The 23,005-nt window shown below is 38.6% G+C and overlaps 1 protein-coding gene across 2 annotated transcripts in view; it reads left to right on the top strand.

Annotated features, from left to right (window-relative positions):
- Positions 1-23,005, top strand: part of MICU3 (mitochondrial calcium uptake family member 3) — a 96,511-nt gene that overhangs the window by 38,035 nt on the left and 35,471 nt on the right. For both annotated transcript variants that reach the window (XM_031942858.1, XM_031942857.1), the window contains exons 3-7: positions 2,736-2,767; positions 7,555-7,633; positions 12,017-12,064; positions 18,415-18,497; positions 21,505-21,576. In XM_031942858.1, the coding sequence (XP_031798718.1) occupies positions 2,736-2,767; positions 7,555-7,633; positions 12,017-12,064; positions 18,415-18,497; positions 21,505-21,576 (314 nt within the window). The remainder of the gene's footprint in view (positions 1-2,735; positions 2,768-7,554; positions 7,634-12,016; positions 12,065-18,414; positions 18,498-21,504; positions 21,577-23,005) is intronic.

Below are 23,005 nucleotides of genomic sequence, written 5' to 3'. Positions count from 1 at the left end.
AGATTCTGAAGATCATCTGACGAGACAAGATCCCAGACACTGAAGTCCTTTCTTGAGCTGAATCGCCAAGCATTCCAACTCTGCTGCAGAGAGCACAATGCTGATGAACTGGCTATGTTGTTCTAATGTCAAAGATACACTTGCTTAAAAGGCTGTTTTATGGAGAACTCACACAAGGCAAGCATTCACAGGGAGGGCAGAAGAAGTGATACAAAAACACTCTCAGAGTCTCTCTGAACAACTTTGAAGTTTGTTGTGTGACATGAGAAACATTGACAAAGAACTGCCCAGCATAGGATGTCCCCGTCCAAAAAGGGACTGTGTTCTATGAACAAAACAGAATTGCGGTAGTTCAAGAGAACTGTGCCAGGTTCCCCAAATGTTCATGCGCACAATTTGTGCCCGACTTGTAGTGGAACCTTAAGAGCCACAGTCAGGCACACTGTACCTGGACTTCAACATAGTGATGTCATTTTGGTCCTCTTTGAGAGTAAAAGACAATAATCAGTGACAAGAGATGAAGTAAAAAATATGCACGGCCTGTATGTTCTGGTTCACTCTGGATGACAAAGACTGAACTGATGTTATTTACCCTGCTGGCTCCATAGAGATCCTCAGCATCAAGAAGACAGGCCAACATTTCCATCGGGTTGCATGACACCAAGATTCCCTAGGCTGTTCCTTGCCTTACATCTGAGAAGGTGAAGTCCATAGTGTGTAACTTGTGAAGGATCTTCGTGAGCACAAAAGGCATTACCTCTCCCTCAGTCTAGTGCACCATGATACCTGTATTGTTTTTACCCAGATCCACTCATCAAAGGAACTAAGTGTGAAAGCTGATTTAAATCAGACACAATGTTGGCAGGTTTGATAATGGTAGGCTTTGTGTGGAGATTGATGGGCTCTTCGGAGGATGCTCAGAGGGACCCACAAACAGTGAGTCATCCATGTACAAGATGCCAGTGGTGTTGGCTTCACTACCAGGCCTTCAGACATTTTTGTTACTGGTAAAGGGATCAAGTCTCGGATTTCTCATTTCTAAGGCAAAGACATCCACCTGATTTTTGCTAAAGAAAGAGACAAAGGATTGATAGACAATCAGAACTGTAGAGAAAAAACCAAAGCTAAATAGTATGATGAGTGTAGAACAGAGGAAGGGAAGGAAGTAACTGGAGGATAGAAGGGAAGGAAAAAGGAAAACTATTAAAACAGAAGATCTATGTGTTTCATATGAAACAAGCAGATAATTTCATCTGTTATTTTTCTTGGGATCATCTGACTTCTTATACAAAAGCTAACAAGCTTTTTTTTTCCACTTAAGTTACTTTTTACTGTATTGTGAGGAGCCACAATATATAGCTTTTATCTAACCTATTACTCAAATATCTTGAGATCTTGTCCCTATCACTCTCACCATTTGGCAGAAAGCAGATGTTGACTTATTCAGGAAGTTTCTGATTTAGTTCTACCTCCTTTTTGCAACATCTGTTTTGCATAATTAAAATTTCTCTAAGAAATTATCATAGAACCAATCTCTTCAATTCAAATCATTTTCTAAAGTTGATAGCTTGCTTATTCAGACAGGTCTTTAGAGCTGCTGTCAAGAAAATCTGGATTTTCTCATTTAGCTTTCTAAATTCCTCTTTACTTTTGTTTTCCAGTTGAATTTTGTTGTTGAGTTTTTTGTTTTATTTCATCAATGGGTTTATTTTATATCACAAACATTTACAAATTATTCCCCCTTTTGTAAGGAAATAAAACAGTAAAGTAGAACTAATAATGCAGTGACTTCATCTGAAGGTGAGTGATATATATTCTCCATTGGTAGCACCCCATACAGAATATCTGATGCACATCACAAAGTGAATATAATTTAAATGAGGCAGTGCTGTACAGTCATCAGACTCATTTTCTCCTCCAATCATCAGAATCTAGAGATAAAACAAAGGTCAAAACAACTGGAGATGGTAAGTAGGGGACAATTGAATGGTCAGAACACTAGGCCTGAGGTCAGAAATATCTGAGTTCAAATCCCACCTCAGATATTTAATAGCTGTATGACTCTAGGCAAGTTATTTGACCTCTGACTGCCTCAGTTTTCTTACTTGTAAAATGAGGATAATAATAGCACCTACCCCACCAGACTGTTGTGAGGATTAAATGAGATCTCTGTAAAATGCTTAGCACAGTGTTTGGCACAGAGAAGGCTCTGCATAAATGCCAACTATTAATGCTATTGTTATTGTACAGTGAACCTCATTAAAAGCAGAAGATTCTTCCCCAGGGCTTGGGCCATAGGCAATGAATGTTTCAGCCTGGATAGAATCTTAACTCAGTCAAGTTTTGGCATATTCTGGCATGGACATTTTAACTAGCAGGGTTAGTGTGCATGTGTGCCTATGGTGTGCATGTGTGCCAGAACTAAGGCTAAGATTAAACTAAGGAAGAATACAATTGTGTAAAATGTGTTCCCTCTTATGTTGGTATGCATGAGGAAGTCTTTACAAAAGAGTTAATATAAATTTTTTAAAAGCAAGTCACACCTAGGTCCTAAACTTATAATTTTTAAAAAAGTGTTATCCCTTAGGCATCCCTTTGCAAAAGGGATATAAGCAAAAGAAAGCACTATCAAATCTCATACTAACTATGGAAACATAAGTTGTTATTACTACACTTAAGTACTATACTTATATAAATAAGCATTCATGTCCTAATTTTTTGTTTGCTCATTTTAGATGTTAAACAGTGGAGATCACTTTCGAAACAGGTGAGAAGCATTTGAGCTGTCACTCACAGACTTGGCCTGGCTGGTGGTGGGTGGTGTGTTTCAGAGTGAGCAAAAACAGTTCTGTTAATCAGAGATATGTAAATACTCTAAAAATACAGGGGCCTGAAATGGATTGGGGACTCAGGCAAATGTTTTCACACAACCCCAACCTTTCCTCCCAATCCCATTACTCCACTCCCCTCCTCCTGAGTTCTAGAACCTCTCTTTAGTCTCCACATGTCAAGGTTAGGTGGTGGTCCTGGAGAAGGAAAAGGAAGAGGAGGAGGAGGAAGAGAAAGAGGAGGAGAAGAAGAAGGGGGAGGAAGAGGAGGAGGGGAGGAGAGGAGGTGGAGGAGGTGAAGGGGGGAGAGGAAGGGGGAAGAGGAAGGGAGAGGAAGAGCAGGGGGGGAGAAGAGGAAGAGGAGGAAGAGGAGAAGGAGAAGAAGGAGGAGAAGGAGGAGAAAGAGGAAGTGGAGGAGGAGGAGGAGGAGGAGGAGGGGCGGAGGAGGAGGAGAAGGAGAAAGAGGAGGAGAAGGAAGAAAACAGTGTGCCTTTTTTATCCACTACATTCTGAGGAGATGGATGCTTGTTATACTGGGATCTGCTTCTACTAGAAGGTAGAGCTGAACATTCTCTTGGCTTTAATGACAAATTGAGAAACAGTCTCAGTCTTGTGTGGCTATTTGAATCCTGGCATGGCATTCAACACAAACTATCCAGGGACAAAACTTTCCCTTAAAGGATAGCCAAGCCACAGATACATTTGTTCATTCAGTACTGTAGCGTGTCTATGATCCTTCAGATTCATGGATATGGGAATTCCCTCCACTAAGCCAGATCAAAGCCAAAGATGTATAAAATTTTAAAGTTTTTTCGCAAACAAATCTAATATTAGAAAAAATTCTAAAATTAGAAAGGAATAAAATCTTTGTTATAAATTTCTTTGATAAAGATCTCAAATCCAAAATACAGATATATAAACACATAGGGAATATATATATATATGTGAAACTGATTCTAATCCATAAGAATAAGACCTGTTCTTCTATTGATGAATAGTCATTGGATGTAAACAGGCAGTTTTCAAAGGAAAAAACCCATGCTACCAGCAATCACACAAAAAATTCTCTAAATCATAATCACATAATATGCAAATTAAAGAACTTTAAGGTTTTATCTCATACCAGATGACAAAAGAGGAAGATAACAATTGTTGAAGGGTCTAGGGAAACGCAAGTACGCTGATGCCTGTAGATAGTCCTATAAACTGATCCTGCCATTTTTTAATATATTTTTTATTATAGCTTTTTATTGACAGAACATATGCATGGGTAATTTTTGCAATATTGTCCCTTGCACTACTTCTGTTCCAACTTTTCTCTTCCCTCCCTCCACCCCCTTTCTTAGATGGCAGACAGTCTCATACATGTTAAAGTATTTCTTAGATACAATATATATGTGCAGAACCGAACACTTCTCTTTGTGGATTCAAAAGGTAAAAATAACCTGGGAAGAAAAACAAAAATGCAAGTAGTCCACATTCAATTCCCAGTGTTCCTTCTTCGGGTGTAGTTAATTCTGTCCATCATTGATCAATTGGAACTAAATTGGATCTTCTCTTTGTTGAAGATACCCACTTCCATCAGAATACATCCTCATACAGTATCGTTGTTGAAGTGTATATCTCCTGGTTCTGCCCATTTCACTTAGCATCAGTTCATGTAAGTCTCTCTAAGCCTCTCTGTATTCATCCTGCTGGTCATTTCTTACCAAACAATAATATTCCATAACATTCATATACCACAATTTACCTAACCATTCTCCATTTGATGGACATCCACTCATTTTCCAGTTTCTAGCCACTACAAAGAGAGCTGCCACAAACATTTTTGCACATACAGGTTCCTTTCCCTCCTTTAATGTCTCTTTGGGATATAAGCCCGGTAGTAGCACTGTTGGATCAAAGGGTATGCAGTTTGATAACTTTTTGGGTATAATTCCAGATTGCTCTCCAGAATGGCTGGATCCGTTCACAACTCCACTAACAATGCATCAGTGTCCCAGTTTCCCCACATCCCCTCCAATATTTGTCATTATCTTTTCCTGTCATCTTAGCCAATCTGACAGGTGTGTAGTGGTATCTCAGAAATGTCTTAATTTGCATTTCTCTGATCAATAGTGATTTGGAACACTCTTTCATATGAGTAGAAATAGTTTCAATTTCATCATCTGAAAATTGTCTGTTCATATCCTTTGACCATTTATCAATTGGAGAATGTCTTGATTTCTTATAAATTAGAGTCAATTCTCTATTTATTTTGGAAATGAGGCTTTTATGAGAACCTTTAACTGTAAAAAATGTTTTCCGTTTATTGCTTCCCTTCTAATATTGTTTGCATTACTTTTGTTTGTACAAAAGCTTTTTAATTTGATATAATCAAAATTTTCTATTTTGTGATCAGTAATGATCTCTAGTTCTTATTTGGTTATAAATTTCTTCCTCCTCCACAGGTCTGAGAGGTAAACTACCCTATGTTCCTCTAATTTATTTATAATCTCATTCTTTATGCCTAAATCATGAACCCATTTTGATCTTATCTTGGTGTATGGTGTTAAGTGTGGGTCCATGCCTCGTTTCTGCCATACTAGTTTCCATTTTTCCCAAAAGTTTGTCAAATAGTGAATTCTTATCCCAAAAGTTGGGGTCTTTGTAACCCTGCCATTTTAAAAAGCATATTGGAAGTATGCCTAGAGAGTTATCAAACTTTGCATGTATACCCTTTGACCCATTGATAGCAGTACCAAAGAAATATTTTTTAAAATAGGATTTACAAACATTTATAGCAAATCTTTGTGGGGTAGCCAAAAATTGGAAACTAAAGGAGTATCCTGTTGGGGGTGGCTAAACAAATTGTGACAGCTTAGGCTCAATGAGATAAGAATAGATGAAGAGCAAAAAGAGCTAGACTAGAAGAATAATTGATGCAATGACAACATCTCAGAGAAAAATCACTTAGAAAAACTAAGAAACTAATCAATGCAGGGATAAGCCATAAGTCCAAAAGAATGCAGAGGAAACACTCACCTCCTGTTGAAGAAGAGATGATAGAATTTCACAGGCAGAAAGAAGCAGATATTTCTGGACATGGCTAATTGTTTTGCTGAATTACATAGTTATGTACTGAGAGCTTTATTTGGGGCTTGTTTCCTTTTTTTTTTTTTTTTTTTTGTAATTTTGGAGGGAAGAAGAGAACAGATTGATTTTTAAATATTTAATTTAAAATTTTCAATATTAATTTAAAAAGAAACCACATGGTGGCATTGTCTGGCCAATCATCCATTTATAAAATTGTCCCTGTGAAACTAACTGTCCCATAAGGTCATGTTTCTCCTAAAGTTGTGATTTCTCAGAATTCAGTAACCACCTAGGAGTCTGTATTTATTTACCTACTGTCACAATGTTACAGTTTCTTTAGATGAGACTCCTGCTTCACTCTTCACAAACTCAATAAATCTCAGCTTGGTAGGGGTACTTCAGAGGCTCCCTAGTCCACCCTAAATCTGATGTTGTCTCCTACCCAACATTGCCCCCTCTCAACATGTAAACCCTCATCCTTCCCCCCCTCCATCTTAAGGCCACTTCATTTAGTCTGTGCTCCCCCTGGCAGTGCCTTCTGGTGCTTGTTTCATGTAAACTTATCCAGAAAGGAAATGTCCTATGTGCTAGTGCCCTTCTTTGACACTTTTTTTTCCCTTTTGAGATACCAGGACAACTCTTGGGCTTTCTGTTTATGAGCCTCACACTATAAATTCAACTAGCACATCTCCATTCTGGTACCACATTTCCTGGATGATACTGTATGCTACTCTTTGAGCACCAGCAATGCCTATTGGGTGTTGTGGAAAAAAGATTTTGAGGAGCAATAGAGAGCACAAGGGAGTGGCTTGGAATGATTAAAATCGGTGCACAATTTCCAAAATTCAATTCAGGTCTCTCTGATTATCTTTCATAATATATCTTAAGCACAACTTTGTAAGGAATTTACTGATTGGTGTTTTAGGAGTGCTTAGTCTCCTGATGTCCAAAATGGACCTACAAAGATTTCAGAGTTCAGTTTTCTTGCAGACCTTTTTACTATAGCCACAAAAACTGCTGATGTGTCTGTAATGTATTTGACCTGCAATAATTAAATAATTTTTTAAACTTCTGGGCTCAACAGGCTCAACCTGAAGTTATCAGGAAATGTTTTAACAGAAAAGAGAAATGAAGGCATATAATAGAAGCTACATGAATATAATTTATAGGACAAGGTGGCCCCTTATATCTAACTTAAACTGGAGGAATGAAGTAGAGCTTTTGTGAAGAACCATAATTCAAGTTGAAACTCAGCTGACACTTGTTTCATTTTATATCTACAGATAATTCATTAATACATTATTGCAGTTATAAACAGGAAGATGGCATGTAGTTAGTACTGAACAGCTCCTTGTTAGTGGATAGGAGAGAATAATAAAAAAGAAAATATGGAAAGATTTTTTTAAGAAAATATCTAATTGGTAGACCACAACATAGCATTCTCATTCTTTCTGTTGTTGTTTTCTTGCATTTTGTTTTCTTTCCCAGTTTTATTTTATCTTCTTGATCCGATTTTTCTTATACAGCAAGATAACTGTGTAAATATGTATACATATATTGGATTTAACATAAAAAAGAAAATATCCAGTTGTCTTATTTGGTAAGGTGAATGTTTTTGGCCTCATATTCAATAATTAAAATATTTTTATAGGAATTAAATGAAATGCTTAAAGAAACACCACCAGCTTGGAAAGGATCATCAAAACTTTTTCGAAATCTTAAGGAAAAAGGTAAATTAATTGATAATCCTTATTACTTTGGCATTTTATGATAATTTTATGTTGGCATACTTTGGGATTGTTTCTCTAAAAGCAATTCAGTTTTATTCTTCAAGGAGCCAGAAGCATCAAGACTGTGGTTTCCCTAAAGAAAACATCACCTAAAAATGGATCATCTATAACAACACGCACAAAACGTGTAGCCTTTGTTCCATGCTGTTTCTCAATACAAAATGAAAGTTTTCTCAAGGAACATGGAAATGTGCCTTGATAAAATCATTTGGCAGCCAGTCTGAAGACAGTCTTTCCAAGTTCTCCATCCTCTTTTAATCCATTTTATTGAAGGCTTTGGTTTTTTTAGCAGGTCTTTCAGCTCTCTCTTGTCACCTTTCCTTGTAACAAAGACATGCAGTTAGGTCAGACCCAGGTCCTGACCCCAGAAACTGTGTCCTGCAGAGAGGGTTGGGCCTCTGTCTGCCCTGGCCTCAAATTCCAAACCTTGTGTCAGACTCACTGGGCTGTTGGATTCCTCTTCCTGACCTTACCACATGCATTTTTTTTGCCCCACTCTGCTGGCTCTGCTCGCTGCCTCTGCCCCAGCTCTGACAGATCTTTCCATGGAAAATGACTTTTTAGAAGAAATGTTTTGTTAAGCAGAGGCCATTTCATATTATCCCTATTCAGGTGTATTCAGGCTTTGGAACCCACATGTATTCTTGTCATGGAGGTGGAATATTTAGGTTCTCAAAGCACACCTAGTCAAATTTCTCCTACACAAACTTTTTCACAGTACTCAGCACTTTATATGCTCCACGTTTCTTGTCCATGAAATGAACATAGCAATAACTCACAAAACTTTAAAGGATTTGTATCTGCTTTCAGTAGATTGAAAGCTTGGAAGGTACCTGGTACTTCAGGGTATTCTTGAATAGTGGTGGGGTTTTTTTTTTTCTAACTAGGCCTGAATATCCACTTGCAAACTTTTTTTTCCTTTTTTAATATTTTTTTCAAATTTATTTTATTTGAAGAAACAGAATAAGAAAAAGAAAAAAACAGAAAAACAAAACAAAAGAGAACATTTTCATGTACCCAGCAGAACATCAGGGAGGATTCAAAATATGTAGCAACAAATTACCAGTTCAAGAAAGTATATTTATATTAGTAAAAGAAACAATATTCATAAATATACATCTTTTCTTTATTTCCTTGTAAATTATGATTTTGTTCTCTGCTGTGCACCTTTTTACTTTATTCTTTTTTCCTCCTTTCATCCCCACCCCCACCTCTAAGTAGGCTATAGTTAAGAAAGGATATATTTATATAAACATATACATACACATACCTACACATACATATACCCTCACACATATACACACATATTCTTCCTATCCCTGCTGACCCTTTGCTTTAATTCTGCTCCTAACTTGCCTTGTTATTACTTAACTTCTTCCCAGCCATGGATCCCTCCCTTGTCTTTTGCTTTCCTGTCCATCCATCTCTCCCCACTTATTTCTTTGTAGATTTTGGAGGTACGATACCCTTCATAGTATATATGTAGTGTGTTGTCTATTTAGCCCATTCTGGATGTAAGTAGGTTTTCAGAACCTACTTAGGTCCATAGTTTCAGAACTATGAGCCCTTCTTGCCCCTCTAATGCCTTTGTGTCTATTCTTCTTCTGCATCACATTTTTATGACATAATTACTATTTTTACTTGAATTCTGCCCCAATATTTCTTCCGAGCAGCCCTATGGTTGATGTTCTTAAATATATGCTGTACATTTCCCATGTTAAAAAAAAAAAAAACATTAACAATTTGTCCATGTTAAGTTCCTTGAAATTGATCTTTGATATTAAGTTCTGGTTTGTTTGATAGAAAGTCCTGAAAATTACCACAGGCCTAGTTCTTTTGATTATCAGTAGATAGGATTTCAGGATCTTTGATCTTTTATTATGACTGCTAATAAGTTCTGTACAATTCTAATTGTAGCTCCAAAGTATTTGAATTGTTTTTTTCTTGTTTCTTGCAAAATTTTCTCTTTAATCTGGGGATTTTGAAATTTGGCAGTAATGTTCCTATGGGTTTTCCACAAAGAATCTCATTGAGGTGATGATTGATGGATTTTCTCTATTTCTATTTTCCTCTCCTGTTCTATCACTCCACCACAATTTTCTTGGATTATTTCTCACATTATTGTGTCAAGATTCTTTTTCTGGTCGCAATTTTCAGGCAATCCAATTATTTTTAGATTTTCTTTTCTTGATCTGTTCTCCAGATCTGTCATTTTTCTTATAAGATGTTTCACATTCTGTTCAATTTTTTCATTCTTTATAATCTGTTTTGTTATTTCTTGGTCTCTCATATCTTCATTGGCTTCCTCTTGCCCGATTCTAATTTTTAGAGTTATTTTCATCCTTGAGACTCTGTATTTCCTTTTCTAATTGGTTGACTTTTTTTCATAGTTATCTTGTTTTTCTTGGATGGTTTTTATTTTCTTTTTTAGATTTTCCTCAATGTCTCTCATTTGATTTTTACTTTCTTTTTTGAGTTCTTCAATAAATTCTCTCTGGACAGGGAGCCAGTTTTTGGTAGTCTTTGGAGTAGAAGCTTTTTTACTTCTCTCTCCTTTGACCAGGAACTCCAAAGCAGAGTTCCCCCTTCAAGCAAGTGCCAGCAGCCTCTAGTTGTAGTTGCCGTACTGCTTCTGTACTCACCATGTGCTGCCTCCTTTCCTCCCAAGGCCACTTCCAGTAGTACAGCTAGGCCTGATATTCTTAATTAGCTGAGGTTTCTTCAGTCTACCTGGACTCAGACCCAGATTCCACAAGCGGGTAGCGGGGTAAAAGGCTCTGTGGTTCCTGCTGAGGCTCCAGCCATACCCAGCTCATCTAAGAGTCCCCACTTGATGTTTTTATGGAGCTGGGCAGGAGGTATTTATATGTCACAGGGGTTAATATCCCAACCATGGGTCTTTCTTTGGATCTTCTCTCATAGTATCAGGAGGATCCTAATTCTGCCCCAAATCTTCTCAATTTTTCACCACTCTATGTTCATCCTGCGACACAAATTTGTTCTATTTGTGGGGGAAATCAAGAAGAACCTGAAACTAACTAACCTACTCCACCATCTTTTCAGAATCCTTCTTTTATTTCTTGAAGGAAAATTGTGACTGCCCTGGAGCCTAGGCCAACTACAGAGACATTTTCTTCTTTTTTCCCTTATATTTCAGTTCATTTTTGCTTTTCTTCTTCTGTAAATGATTCTTATGGCCTCTTAAGACATTCTCAATCCGTAGTGGCTATCTCAGAATCCTTCTTGCAAGTCAGCCAAGGCAGCCAAGTAGAACTATTTGCCAAGAGGTAATTATATTTTCATCCAAATAAAAGACAAGAAGGCTGTTAGGGGCTCCTGGTGAACTCCCTTTCCAAGTCTCAAAGTTCTTCAGCCTTATTTTAGTTATCCACAAAATGGAGTAGCTCTGAAGAATAATGACTGCTGAATGGTGTCATAAGTCTTGAAACCCCTTTGTCAAGCAATTGAGCCCTTGATAAAAGAGAGAAAGGCTCACTTCTCAGTCTTCACCCAGTCCATCCAGCCACAAATCCTACTCTTGTTTGGAGCAGTTCAGAAGCAAGAACCCAGATACAGATCAGAGCTTCTAAACAGCAGACTTTGCTCAAACATGGTAACATTTCTATTTGAATCTCCACCACCACCATTCCCCCCACACAGACACACACTTTTTTGGAAGACCATATTTAAGAGCCACTTTTCCTTCCTAAGGAACATGAAACCATGGCTTGGACATATGAAAGAGACCCCGAGAAGGATGACTGCAGGTTGGAGCCTGTCCTCTTTTTGAATCCAAACAGAAATCACATTTCTAAGCAACATATCTAGCATTGTCAATAATTTATTCCTGCCTTACTCTTACTTGAGTTGAGCACAGTTGAGCAGTGTCTCAAAAATTAGGTTCTCCATCATCTGTGCTGATTTTATGTTTATATTATATATTAAGTGTGATTCATAAAAATGATTTAATAAAGTTAATAAATTAATGATGATTAATAATAATATTAATAATAATATGAGCAGTTCCCACAATATATTTTTCCATTTGTTTTAATAAACAATAAGAAGAATTTGACCCAGCTTTACCTAAGAGTCTATGAAAATAAGAGATTAGAATCCATTTGGTTTTTTGGTTATGATTTCATAAAGTATCATATTCTAATCTAACCCAAAATTTAACATCTACTATAGAACTTTGCCTAATAGTTCTTTCTATAGGCATAACATTTTCATCTAAAATGTGTTTATATTAATACATAAAAGATAGAATAACATTGTGCCTATTTTCTATGAACTGGAGCTGATGATTTTTTTTCTTCTTAGGTGTGATTTCTTACACAGAGTACCTGTTTCTTTTATGTATTTTAACAAGTAAGTATAATTTTCTTGTTAGGGTAAACATTGGGTTCTGGGAGTCAGGTGGGCAAAACAGTGCAAATTTAAGATTCCCAGTAGCCTTGTGGCATGGGGTAGAATTGAAATCCCAAAGCATATGGTCAAGACTACTAAGTATCATTCTAGGAGAGCTCCCAAGTCCACCAGAGGAGCCTACAAGTTCACATGCAACATCACAAGATTTTCTGAAGGGTGGGAACCTTCTTGTATCCTTTTTGTCTTTGAATCTACAATAATGATAAACACTTTGTAGGAGCTCAGAAATATATATTCCAAGGGGTCAGTCTTACAACTCAGTCAGTCAAGAAGCATTTATTATTGTCATATACTTGGCACTGTGCTTAGTGTTAAGGGTACAGAGGATACAAAGAAAGGCAAAAGTCAGCCTCTGTCCTCATAATCTAATGAGGGAAACAACAAGCAAATACATAGAAACAAGCTAAGCCACAGGATAGCCTGGAAATGACAGGCAGAGGGAAGGCACTAGGAGGATCTCAGGCGTGGTGAGACCGACTCTTCCTGCTGAATCTGTGCTAACTCTCGGGCAGGATCTGAGAGTTGCCAGCAGCTGAATACCACTTGTTGTGAGTGGCCTGGCATGCAGGTGCCAGGGTATTATGTTCAGGTCTGTTATAAACATTGATGGTACAAGAGAATGAGAAGCCCTAGTGAAATGATAAAAGTCTGGAAAAAAACCAGTGAGTTGATGTACTATTGTTCTAGGATGGCCAGTGGCCATGGCAGAGGCCATGGCATAGTGATACCATTAAGAGAATGAGAGAAGAGGGGGATTCAGATCCTTGACATCAGTCAGACCTTTCAAATGTTTTAGTGCTTGAAGGATCCGTGATTTTGAGGAATGGGTTTTCCCTCTATCCATAGAGATCACAGACCTGCCACAACTTACTAGATGGTCTGTGCAAGTTGTCATAAGCTGTTAGATCCTTTGAGCCATCCGTAACTGAGCCTTTCCAAATAACTTAGCATAAAACCCAGGGACATATCAAGATGAACACATGGAGGGAGGCCTGAGGATTTACTTTAGGTGATACAAAGGAAACAGGACATAGATGCCTAAAGTTGGAGTAACCGGGCCTATGAGGACAGATCCACAAAAGTAAGGAAGACCAAATAGATGGGGAAGGGGTGGTAATCATCACACTGTACACACAATAAACTGTGAGGTGGTATAGGGGAAGGAAGGCTGGCACCAAAGGAATTGGGTTCAAATCCCAACTCTGTCACTCACTACTGGGGAGACTGGGACAAGTGACAGCCTTCATTTCTGCCTCTATAAAATGAAAAAATTTTATTAGCTGAGGTCCCTTCTAGCACTAAACCCAAGCTCATTTTTGAACCAGTCCTGTAGCAGTGACAGCCACATGAGAAAGAATGCTAAGGTATAGAAATCGACCATCCTAAGACTGGCCCTTGAAATAGCAAGGGTAGGGCATTATGGGATCTGTGTGGGCTGTGTAGCAATGACCCTATATGCTTCATGAACCTTCTGGTGCTCTAGAAACATGAGTCTTTAATATGTATTAACACTGTGCTCCTCCAGCTATCACCTGTTGTTCTGTTTTACTTTCATTCTCTCCTATGCCAAATAATACTGATGATGTTAACTTTCTTTCCATTTATATTTGCAAATCTACTTTACCAGATTTAGCACTGATCTGGGAGGCAGCAACACCCATGCCTACAAGGGGACAATCTTCTCTTCTTTCTTGAATATTCTTCTGAATAGTTGCCTAAAGAAGTTTAGAAAATTTATTTTTATAATAGGCCTGGTCTTAAGCAAAGTTTTCTGATTTGTAAGTGTTGCCAATGCAGATTTAGACAGTGGAGGGCAGTGGAGGGTGGGAGCCTGAAACCTTTCCCATTATTAAATTCAGGTAATATATAATATATAGGTAGGATTTTTAAATATAGTTGTCTTAGAAGGAAAGGTCAAATATTTCAAAAAAAAGGAGTTTGGAAAGAGTTCTTTGAAGGATGCTTCAAGTTTTCTTTTTGAGAGCCTAAGATATTTTATTCATCCCCTTTCAGTTTCTTGGTTGGCAAGGTGTAGGGTGAAGGAAATGTATGAGAAACTTTAAGGACTCTTTTATCCAGGCTATTTTTGTTTTAGATTTCTAACTGCTGGAACCTCTAAACCTTTAGGTACATGATGAGGCAACTACCTGTGCACAAGACTGCAGCGTTTCCAATTTCCTTGATGCTGAGATACTTAAATGAAATCACAGCCTTAAGAATTATCTGCTATATCTGACTTTAGTCATTCTTTCCATACCTGTTTTGGTTAATATTTCATTAGCTTTTTACAACTTAACTGAGAGTATAACAAATAGTTTTGAAGGCTGTTGTTCTTTCATAGGACATTCCTTTAACAAAATTGTTAAAGATTCTTCTGGCGACTATGTTATCACCAGAGCCTTCTTTTCCCTTATGCTGGCTTTATCTGTTAAGTCTTTGTAATGACGATAGGTGTCTAGATTCATGGAATTTAGACAATAAATAAAATTTTCTGCCAACACCTTAAGATTGCATTGAAATTGTATTACTATTTCCTCCTGGACATTAAAAATTTTACAATCTAAATTTTCAGGGCTTTGAGGGATTTTTTTTAACCAAAGATTTTTGTTTACAAAGAAGAATGATTGTTAATAAATTCTGGGAAACATCCTCACCATCTCTCTTTTGAGTCATCAAATTTGGACTAAGGATTCAAATTTAAGTTTCTAAACAGAGACAATTAGTGGTATTTTTAAAATGTAGCATTAAATTATCTACATTATGTCCAGAATTCCAGGTGGAAATATATAAAAGCTCATTCAGCCTCTTGGTTTTTCTCTCCTTGACATTTAATAAGCACAGTTATAGACCTTAAAAAAAATTGAATTCACTGAATCAACTATCTGTATTGTAAAGCTAAGGCAATGTGGGCTGATGGGTAGAGTGAAAGACTTTGAGGATGACAGGAAGATCTGGGTTTATGTTCTTCCCCTGATTCTTACTAATTGTGCAATTGATCAGTGATGGTGAGCCAGTCACTTATTCCTCAGAGACTCACTTTTTGCACAATATCTCTATCATGGAGGGATTATGAGATCTTCATGAGACAATGTAAAGTTCTGGATGATCTGAAAACACGCTATAAAAGTAGAAGCAGAAGTAGCAGCAGAATATTCAAAACTTCTCTGATGGAAAGGGAGGTATTTTTATCCTAAACTCAAAGGGCTTTTTTAGAATTTCCTGGTCCTTCCATAGACTCTCATATCTGAGAAAGATCTCTGAGATCATTTAGTCCAACCTTTTCCCTGTCAAGAACCCTGTCTCCAATATCCCTACCAAGTGCTCATCCAGATTCTGCTTGAATACTTCTAGAAAGAGGACCAGGCCACTGCCAAAGGCACCTAACTCACTTTGTACCATCTCTATCAGTCCTCCAAACAAGAAGAAAGTTTCATCTTCTTACATCAAGCAAAAACTGCCCCTTAGCAACCTAGGATCACATGATCGTTGAATTAAAGTGGCAAGGTCCCTCAAAGAGAAATGGAAATAACTTCTCCATTTTACAGATGAGGAAACTGGGGTCCTAAAGCAATTAAGGAACTACCCAAGATCATTCAGGGAGCAAAGGCACATTTGAAATTCAGGCCCAATGAATTCCAAATTCATTTCACTGAAGTGAAATGCCTTCTGGATCTAATTCCTTCTAATACTTTGAAGATCACAACTATCACATGTAGTGTCACCTTCTAAACTATTCCTCAATTTGCACTCACTGGCTCGATCCCTAGATGGAACTCCTACTCCCCCAAGTTCTACTGTAGGTAGCAGCTCCTAAAACTATAGCATAAGAGCCCTTACCAGTATGCTTCCCATTAACAATTAGCCAATAGGCACAATTATTTTCCATACAAAAGCATTTATAAATATTGAATAGTAAGAACAATAACTACAAAACATCCCTCCATCCCTCTCTTCTCCATAAACCTAGAGTGCTCTCTCCCAGTAATATACATAGCCTGGCAACAGGAATACAGTGGTATGAAAGCTTACATATAGGGAACATGAAGCTAAGGTTCCTATATTATGGAACCTATAGAACCCAAAGTACTTTGGTCCTTAATCAAGACCTCATAAAGCTACCCCTAGGTATCGTGTCCAAGGACTGTTTTTCTCCATAATTCAGTTTTCTGTTGTTAAAGAGAACTCGCTAGGATATATAGCCAAATCTTTTTTTACTGCTAGAGATCTTGCCTCTCAACACTTCTCTCTCCCTCTAGTGACTTCCTCTCTACCAATGGCTTTCTGGAGTGTATGTCTCTTAGATTAACATTCCAACTTCTCAGTTAAGATATCTTCTTCTGGATAGATCTCTCTCCTACCCATTATCAAAATAGATGTGGGAAGGAGAGAAAATTTTCTCCTTTCTACCATAGATAGAATGTTAAGAAACAGCTAAGTGGGGCAGCTAAGTGATTCCAGTGGATAGAGCACCAGCCCTGAAGTCAGGAGGACCTGAGTTCAAAACTGCTCCCAGACATTTAACACTTCCTGGCTGTGTGACCCTGAGCAATTGTTATTAATTTAATTAATCCGATTTCAAATTTATTTATTAATTTATTATTAATTTAATTAATCCCAATTGCCTCAGCAAAAAAAAAAAAAAAAAGGAAAAAGAAAGAAAAGGAGAGAGAAGGAAGGAAGGAATGAAGAAAAAGAAAGAAAGTAAGTAAGAGAGAGAGAGAAAGGAAGGAACAAACGAAGGATCGAAGGAACAAAGGAAGAAAGAAAGAAAAAAAAAGACAGACAGGCATTGGAATGTCCCTATCCTAAAAGACATGTGGGGTTACGGCAAGTGTGGCCTATATAGATAAAAAAACCTTCTAGCTTCTTTTAAGTAGTTCCTGGCTTGCACCTGCCCCAATTACTGCTCTTTCCAGAGCTTAACAATTTAAAGCTTAAAGGGGCGTGGCCCATGCTCAGCCTAGCCAATCATGTTATTCCTTTTGATTCACTTAAAGAAAGATGTTCGTATTCCCCCTAGTTATTAAAATCTTGATACCTTGATACCTAATTTAATATTATTTCAGTATTTAATAAGTTTAAATTATCACCATTATCAAGTATCCTAAAAAAAACATGCCTAACTATTCTGTACTATTTTACCATACAGTTAAAAAATTTCTTACAAAGGACTGTCACTGTATTTTATCCTGGTCATAAATAGAGGTATCATTGTTACATGTGTGTCTATGCTGATGTGCTAGTCCTATAAAATGGCAAATGGAGAGGTGATCTGCAAGGCTCCTGACTTCACTTGTTTTCCTATAGTTCTCAGTCACTTTTCTCTTAGGAAAATATTTGCCAGTATGCTAAATAGAAAGGTAACATCCCTCCTGAATTACTCTCCCAACTCAGGCTTATAATTGTAGGTTACAAACCCAAAAAGTTGCTACCACTTCAGATTCTAGGGTCCCTGTTCATGGCTATTCCTGCTGTTGTATCTCATGAGCCCCTACCAGTTTGCTTCTCATTAACAATCAGCCCATAGACTATAATTAACTCTCAGCAAAGGCATTTATTCAGATAACATGGCAAGAACAGGAATTAGAAAACAATTCCTCTTTAAAACTTGGGGATATTTTCCAACAAATATAGGCAAACACAAATCTAAATATCAGTGATGCAGATAAGTAGTTTATACATGTGGCAACAGCACCCACAACTTCTGGTATTGCTGGACCTAAAAGGCCTTTCTCTCTTCATAGAGTCAACTCCCTTGCAATTCCACGCATCTCCCTTTGATTGCTGTTTTGCTCAGGTTTTGCTCCTTTCCATAGTCCCACTCTGAATCGCTAGAGTTCATATTCCTTGAAGCTTCTTATTCTCTCAAGGGACTATCTCTCTGTACTTATTACTCTTTATCTCAGTTTTCTGCTAGACACAATATTTCCTCCTGATCTAATAACTTCTATTCAAGACTGATGTGGGTGGAGTACCAAGAAGAGAGAAATCCCATTCTTTGTCTCCACAGGAGTCTCTCCACAGGCTTTCAGTATCTCCAAGTCTCAGTTTAACAACTCATTAACACCTTGTGATTCATCCTAGGCCTTCTGTGACTCGGGATGCTGGGAACCCCATCCCTTAGAGAAACATATGCATAAAATGCATACGGTATGGTGACTGTGAGAATTAATTGGTGATTGAAAGTCTGTATGTATGAAAAATGAGTTATTGCTCATAACTGACATGCATTTTATAGCTTACAATACATTGTACTGATCTCATGGATCCCTTTTCTACTCTTTTGGCAGAGCCTCATGCAGGTTTTAAAATAGCTTTCAATATGTTTGATACTGATGGCAATGAGATGGTGGATAAAAAGGAGTTTTTGGTGGTATGTAAATTAGTATTGCCTTTGATCATTGTTAAAATAGTCCATTATTTCATTTTCATGTTTGAATGCTATCCAGTACAATAGAACAGGAAGGAAATGTATTGCAATGTGTCCTGGAATTTGAAAGGTCTCAATTGCATATGTATGAAATGATTACCCTTATTTTTCGTATTTGCTAATATTTACAATGTGCTTGAGTACTCTACATTTGTGTGTATTTAATTCCTGCACACATGCATGGTCACTCCTGCACATGTGAATACACATATAATAATTCTTTAAATCTTAGAGATAATATTGCTATTTCTACATACAGACTATGGCTGAGAAAATTGAAATAGGGTCACACTCTGTGCATGAAAAGATTGTCCTTTGGTTTGCTGCCATAGCCCCTCAGTGAAAGCTGGTTATTTTTAGTATTTTTGCTTCATGCATGATGCATGTTTGTAATATGGCCAACCTCCCCTCTGATTAGTGCATGTTGTATTTGTCTGTCATGTTCCCTTCCTTCCCAAACCAAGCTATTCTTTAAAGCTATACTCCATCATGTCCTTGGAGCATCTTCCTGCCTGCTGGGTCACTCCTGACCTCTTGTCAATCACAGAAGTGTCCAAGCATATATGCACATACCTCTCTGAGTCCAGAGATTTAGATCTGGAAAGGACCTTAACCTCCCCTCATTTTACAGAAGAGGAAACTGAGGCCCAGAGAAAGGGGGTGATCCCGGTAATCCTTGGTTTTTTCCTTTACAGTCCTTCTTCCTGTCTATTTGCCTGACCTTAGTTTTTGAGATTCTCTCTAGGGTCTTTTTTAGTCACCTTCATTGGCACTTGTCTTCCCAACCACCATCACTACCACCTTCACTCCCTGCTGATAAATGAAGCCTACTGACTTTAATTAACTTGAGTTACCACTTGTATGTACCTATATGCACGTCTTCCCAAGTTGATACAAGCTCCTGTCTTGAAATGACTCCCTTCTCTCTTAATCTGATAATGGGCAAATCTTTGTCCCCAGAGTAGGCTGTCCCAAGCCAAGCTTTTTGTAACCACTCCCTTATTCCTCAAACCTGAGCTCCGTACCTGCCATTCATTCAAGAGGGCTTTACTGTCTTCCAGACGGCTCAGCATTGCAATGTTAGGAGATATTTCCAACTTTCCCTACATAGGTCCTACTAGGTCCTATCTGTTATTCTTCAGTTATACTTCTAGATTTGTCTTATCCCTAATGACCTAAAATCCTGGTCTGATAAATCTCACACCTGTGTCTTAATTAGTGTATTGATATGTCAAAAAAAGCTAATTCATACATTAAAATACCCAATACACTACCAGTTCACTTCCCTGACCTACAGCTTCTGGCTCAAGCTTGCAACATGGCAATGTATCTTAGGAGAACTCCTAGTAGACACAGTTAAGTAATGGAAGACCTATAGAAAATGAGCCTATAAATATGACTCTCCCTCCAAAGGTACCAGAAAACACCTTTCTGAGTTGTAGAAATCTCCTAGAGAAAAGGTGTACCGTGTAAGCCCTCAGGCAAGCCCTGGTATCGGGATGGCAAGGCCCCCCTTGTCCATGACTGTCCAAACAAGGCTTCTAAGGAACTGGGTGGTTTGGAGCCCAGAGATATAGCATGCTCTAATGGCCACTGCTGTTGACCCAAAGGCTAGTCTACGAAATGTATCCCCGAAGGCAGGCAGACTGTGTCCAGAGCTTCCCATGTTCCCATTTACAGCCCCAGAAGAGACCCAGGAAGGCCTGGGCTCATCACCAGCAGCCAGACTCTCTGAGGAAGCCTTCCTTCAAAGCTTACAACAGGTTTTGGACATTTCACATTATGTCGGTGCTAGTGAGGTCAAGCACAACTTAGAAAGTAGTAAGTTTTAAGGTGTATTTTTTTAACTACAGTCATTAATATTTCAGTGACCTCTGTGTAGTGACCTGTGGAGAAGAAATGATACCTTCTTGGCAGTTGATGGGCGGCTGGGAGCACTATAGTACAGAGAGTGCTGGGCCTAGAATCAGGAGGATCTGAATTCAAATGACACCCTAGATTCTTATTAGCTGGGTGACTATGGGCAAATGACTTCACTTCTGCCTGCCTTAGTTTCCTTATCTGTAAATGGGGATCATAATAATCCTGACTTCCCAGGGTTGTTGTGAGAATTCATGAGATAATATTTGTAAAGTACTTGGCACAGTGCCTGGTATCTAGTGAGCCCTATATCAAAGCTAACTGCTGTTATTATTATTATTATCATTATCATTATTAATGATATTAAGGAGTTACCTAGAGCACTGAGAAGTAAAAGGGCTTCAGTAATTGTTTCACTGCTATATAGCTGACCTCCATCTACAAGCATTCTCGTGGCCTACAAGTCCAAGGACCTTGTCAATAAATGAAATAAGCTTAGTTTGTCATGGCCTGGACTTGATGAATTCATGAGGCCTGGCTTCTTTGGGACCTCTGAGGGGACTTTGGAAAATATATTATATTATACAGAGCTTTGACCCAAAGACACAAATTTTGCTGGCCATATTCATGAGCCATGTCACCCTAAGCAAGTCATAAGACCAAACCTTCATTGAATGAGAGAGCTCAAGAGGGTCTTCCCCTTTGTTGTAAAGATGAGGAAACTGAGGCCCACAGTAATGATACCCAGGGCCCTCTGAACCCAAATCTAAAATACCTTCTATTCTACTGATCCACTGAACTATTGTTATTTATAAAATGGGGGTAACAATCTTTGTATTATGTGACTTAGGGATTATTCTGGAAAATTCTGTGTCCAGTTCAAAGTACTCTAGTGCGGCAGGATGTCATTATTATTCATCCTGAGTTTCAGTTGTTCCTCTGTAAAATGTGGGGAAAACACCTTGCCCTGCCCATTTCCAGGGTTATTGAAGGGAGAATGAATGTGCAATCAGAGCAGGTAAGGGAAGATGGTTAACAAACAAAAAGTAAGGCCTCAGGAAGTGTAACACCTGATTGTTATTACTTTCAGCTTCAAGAAATATTCAGGAAAAAAAATGAAAGAAGAGAAGCAAAAGGCGATGAGGAAAAGCATGCACTGTTGGTAAGGACACTTCTATCCTTCTGTACTAGGCCTTTGTCATCTCCAATTCCTGGTTCAGAGAGTCATGGCATTCCTGAGCCCTAAAGTGCTCTTTCCTGCTCCTTGCCTTGCAAGGGCTGCAGCAGCTACATCCACTGGAAGCAGGTGCCAGCCTTGTTATAGGGCAGAGTGACGGTCCATCACTGTCATAAGAAGTCATAAGAAGCCTTAATGGCTTTTTTGGTGGCAGCAAGATCAGAAGGGGCATCGATGGAAGAACATGACCTTCTGCAGGGAAAAATGTAAAGGTGAACTAATTTTTTAGGGAGCTTTTTATTTTACATTTAGTCTCTTCTGCCAAAGTCTTTCTTGTGCTGGTCTCCCCCAGGCTGAGCTAGACTGAGGAGCTTGGTCTCAAGCTCCGTGTCTGCCAAGCTCAGTGAAAGTCATCACCAGAAGGCCTGGTTCTTAGCACTAGGATCTCCAGAAGAGCAACTACCAATGCCCAAAAGGGCTGAGAGCCAGCCTAGGAGGGGCATCCACTTCTTGCCTCCAGGACCATTTCTTGGTCCTGCCCCATACTGTGTCATTGGGTTAAATGGTAGGCCTCCTAATCACAGTGCTCTAAAGCAGTGGTCTCCAGCCTTTTGAGTCATTTATTCTCACTAAGATTTCTCAGCACACAAGGATTGTGGAGAGAGTCTTCCTGGTGGCATCCATGGAACTGCTCCACTCAGAAGGAAATCACACCCTCCCTGAGGGGCCCCTGCCCATCTCCAAAGAGGAAAAGGGTTGGGAATTTGCAGAAGAACAGCAGGGAAGTGGGAAGATTAAGGTTGTCATAAGGTTACCTTAGGAGAGGTAGGAGGTAAAGTTGGAAATGACCTTCATGGCTGACTGTCATGGGGAGGTTGGCATGGGACATGGTTCATCGTCCTACCCTTTGACTGGTTCATCACTCACAGTGGTGACCCATAGGGACAGGCCACAGTCCTACTTTAAAGACCATTGCTCCAGAGCACAAGGAACTGTCCCCAATGCAATTCAAGAACTCCTTATTGAGAGTCTGCTGAAGCTCAAGCAGAAGCTAGAAATGCAGTTGGAAAAAATGTGACTCTCTCTCTCCTGGCAGAGTTTTCTTTCCCCAATACAGGATGAATACTGAGCATTTTGATGGGTGGGGAAAGAAGAGAGTGTTGATGGGACTTTGTGGGATTCTGCTAAGAGAAGCTAAAGAGGAAAAGGACCACAAGCACAGGAGCAATGTGTGCAAAAACTGGGCTGAAAAGGGAATGCAGTCTATAGTCAGCACTGCTCTCTTCAGTCAGTGGACAAATAACAGAGACCTGATATTCCTGCTGCAGCATAATAAAGAACAATTGCAGATTGCTAGTTACTCTCAGTGGTTTGACATTTAAAAAAAACATGGATATCTATGGATATACATATA

Source organism: Sarcophilus harrisii, chromosome 6 (genome assembly GCF_902635505.1).
Source record: "Sarcophilus harrisii chromosome 6, mSarHar1.11, whole genome shotgun sequence".
Taxonomy (NCBI): Eukaryota; Metazoa; Chordata; class Mammalia; order Dasyuromorphia; family Dasyuridae; genus Sarcophilus; species Sarcophilus harrisii.
The sequence above is the reverse complement of the archived record's forward strand: the minus strand, read 5'-3'. Positions and strand labels throughout refer to the sequence as shown.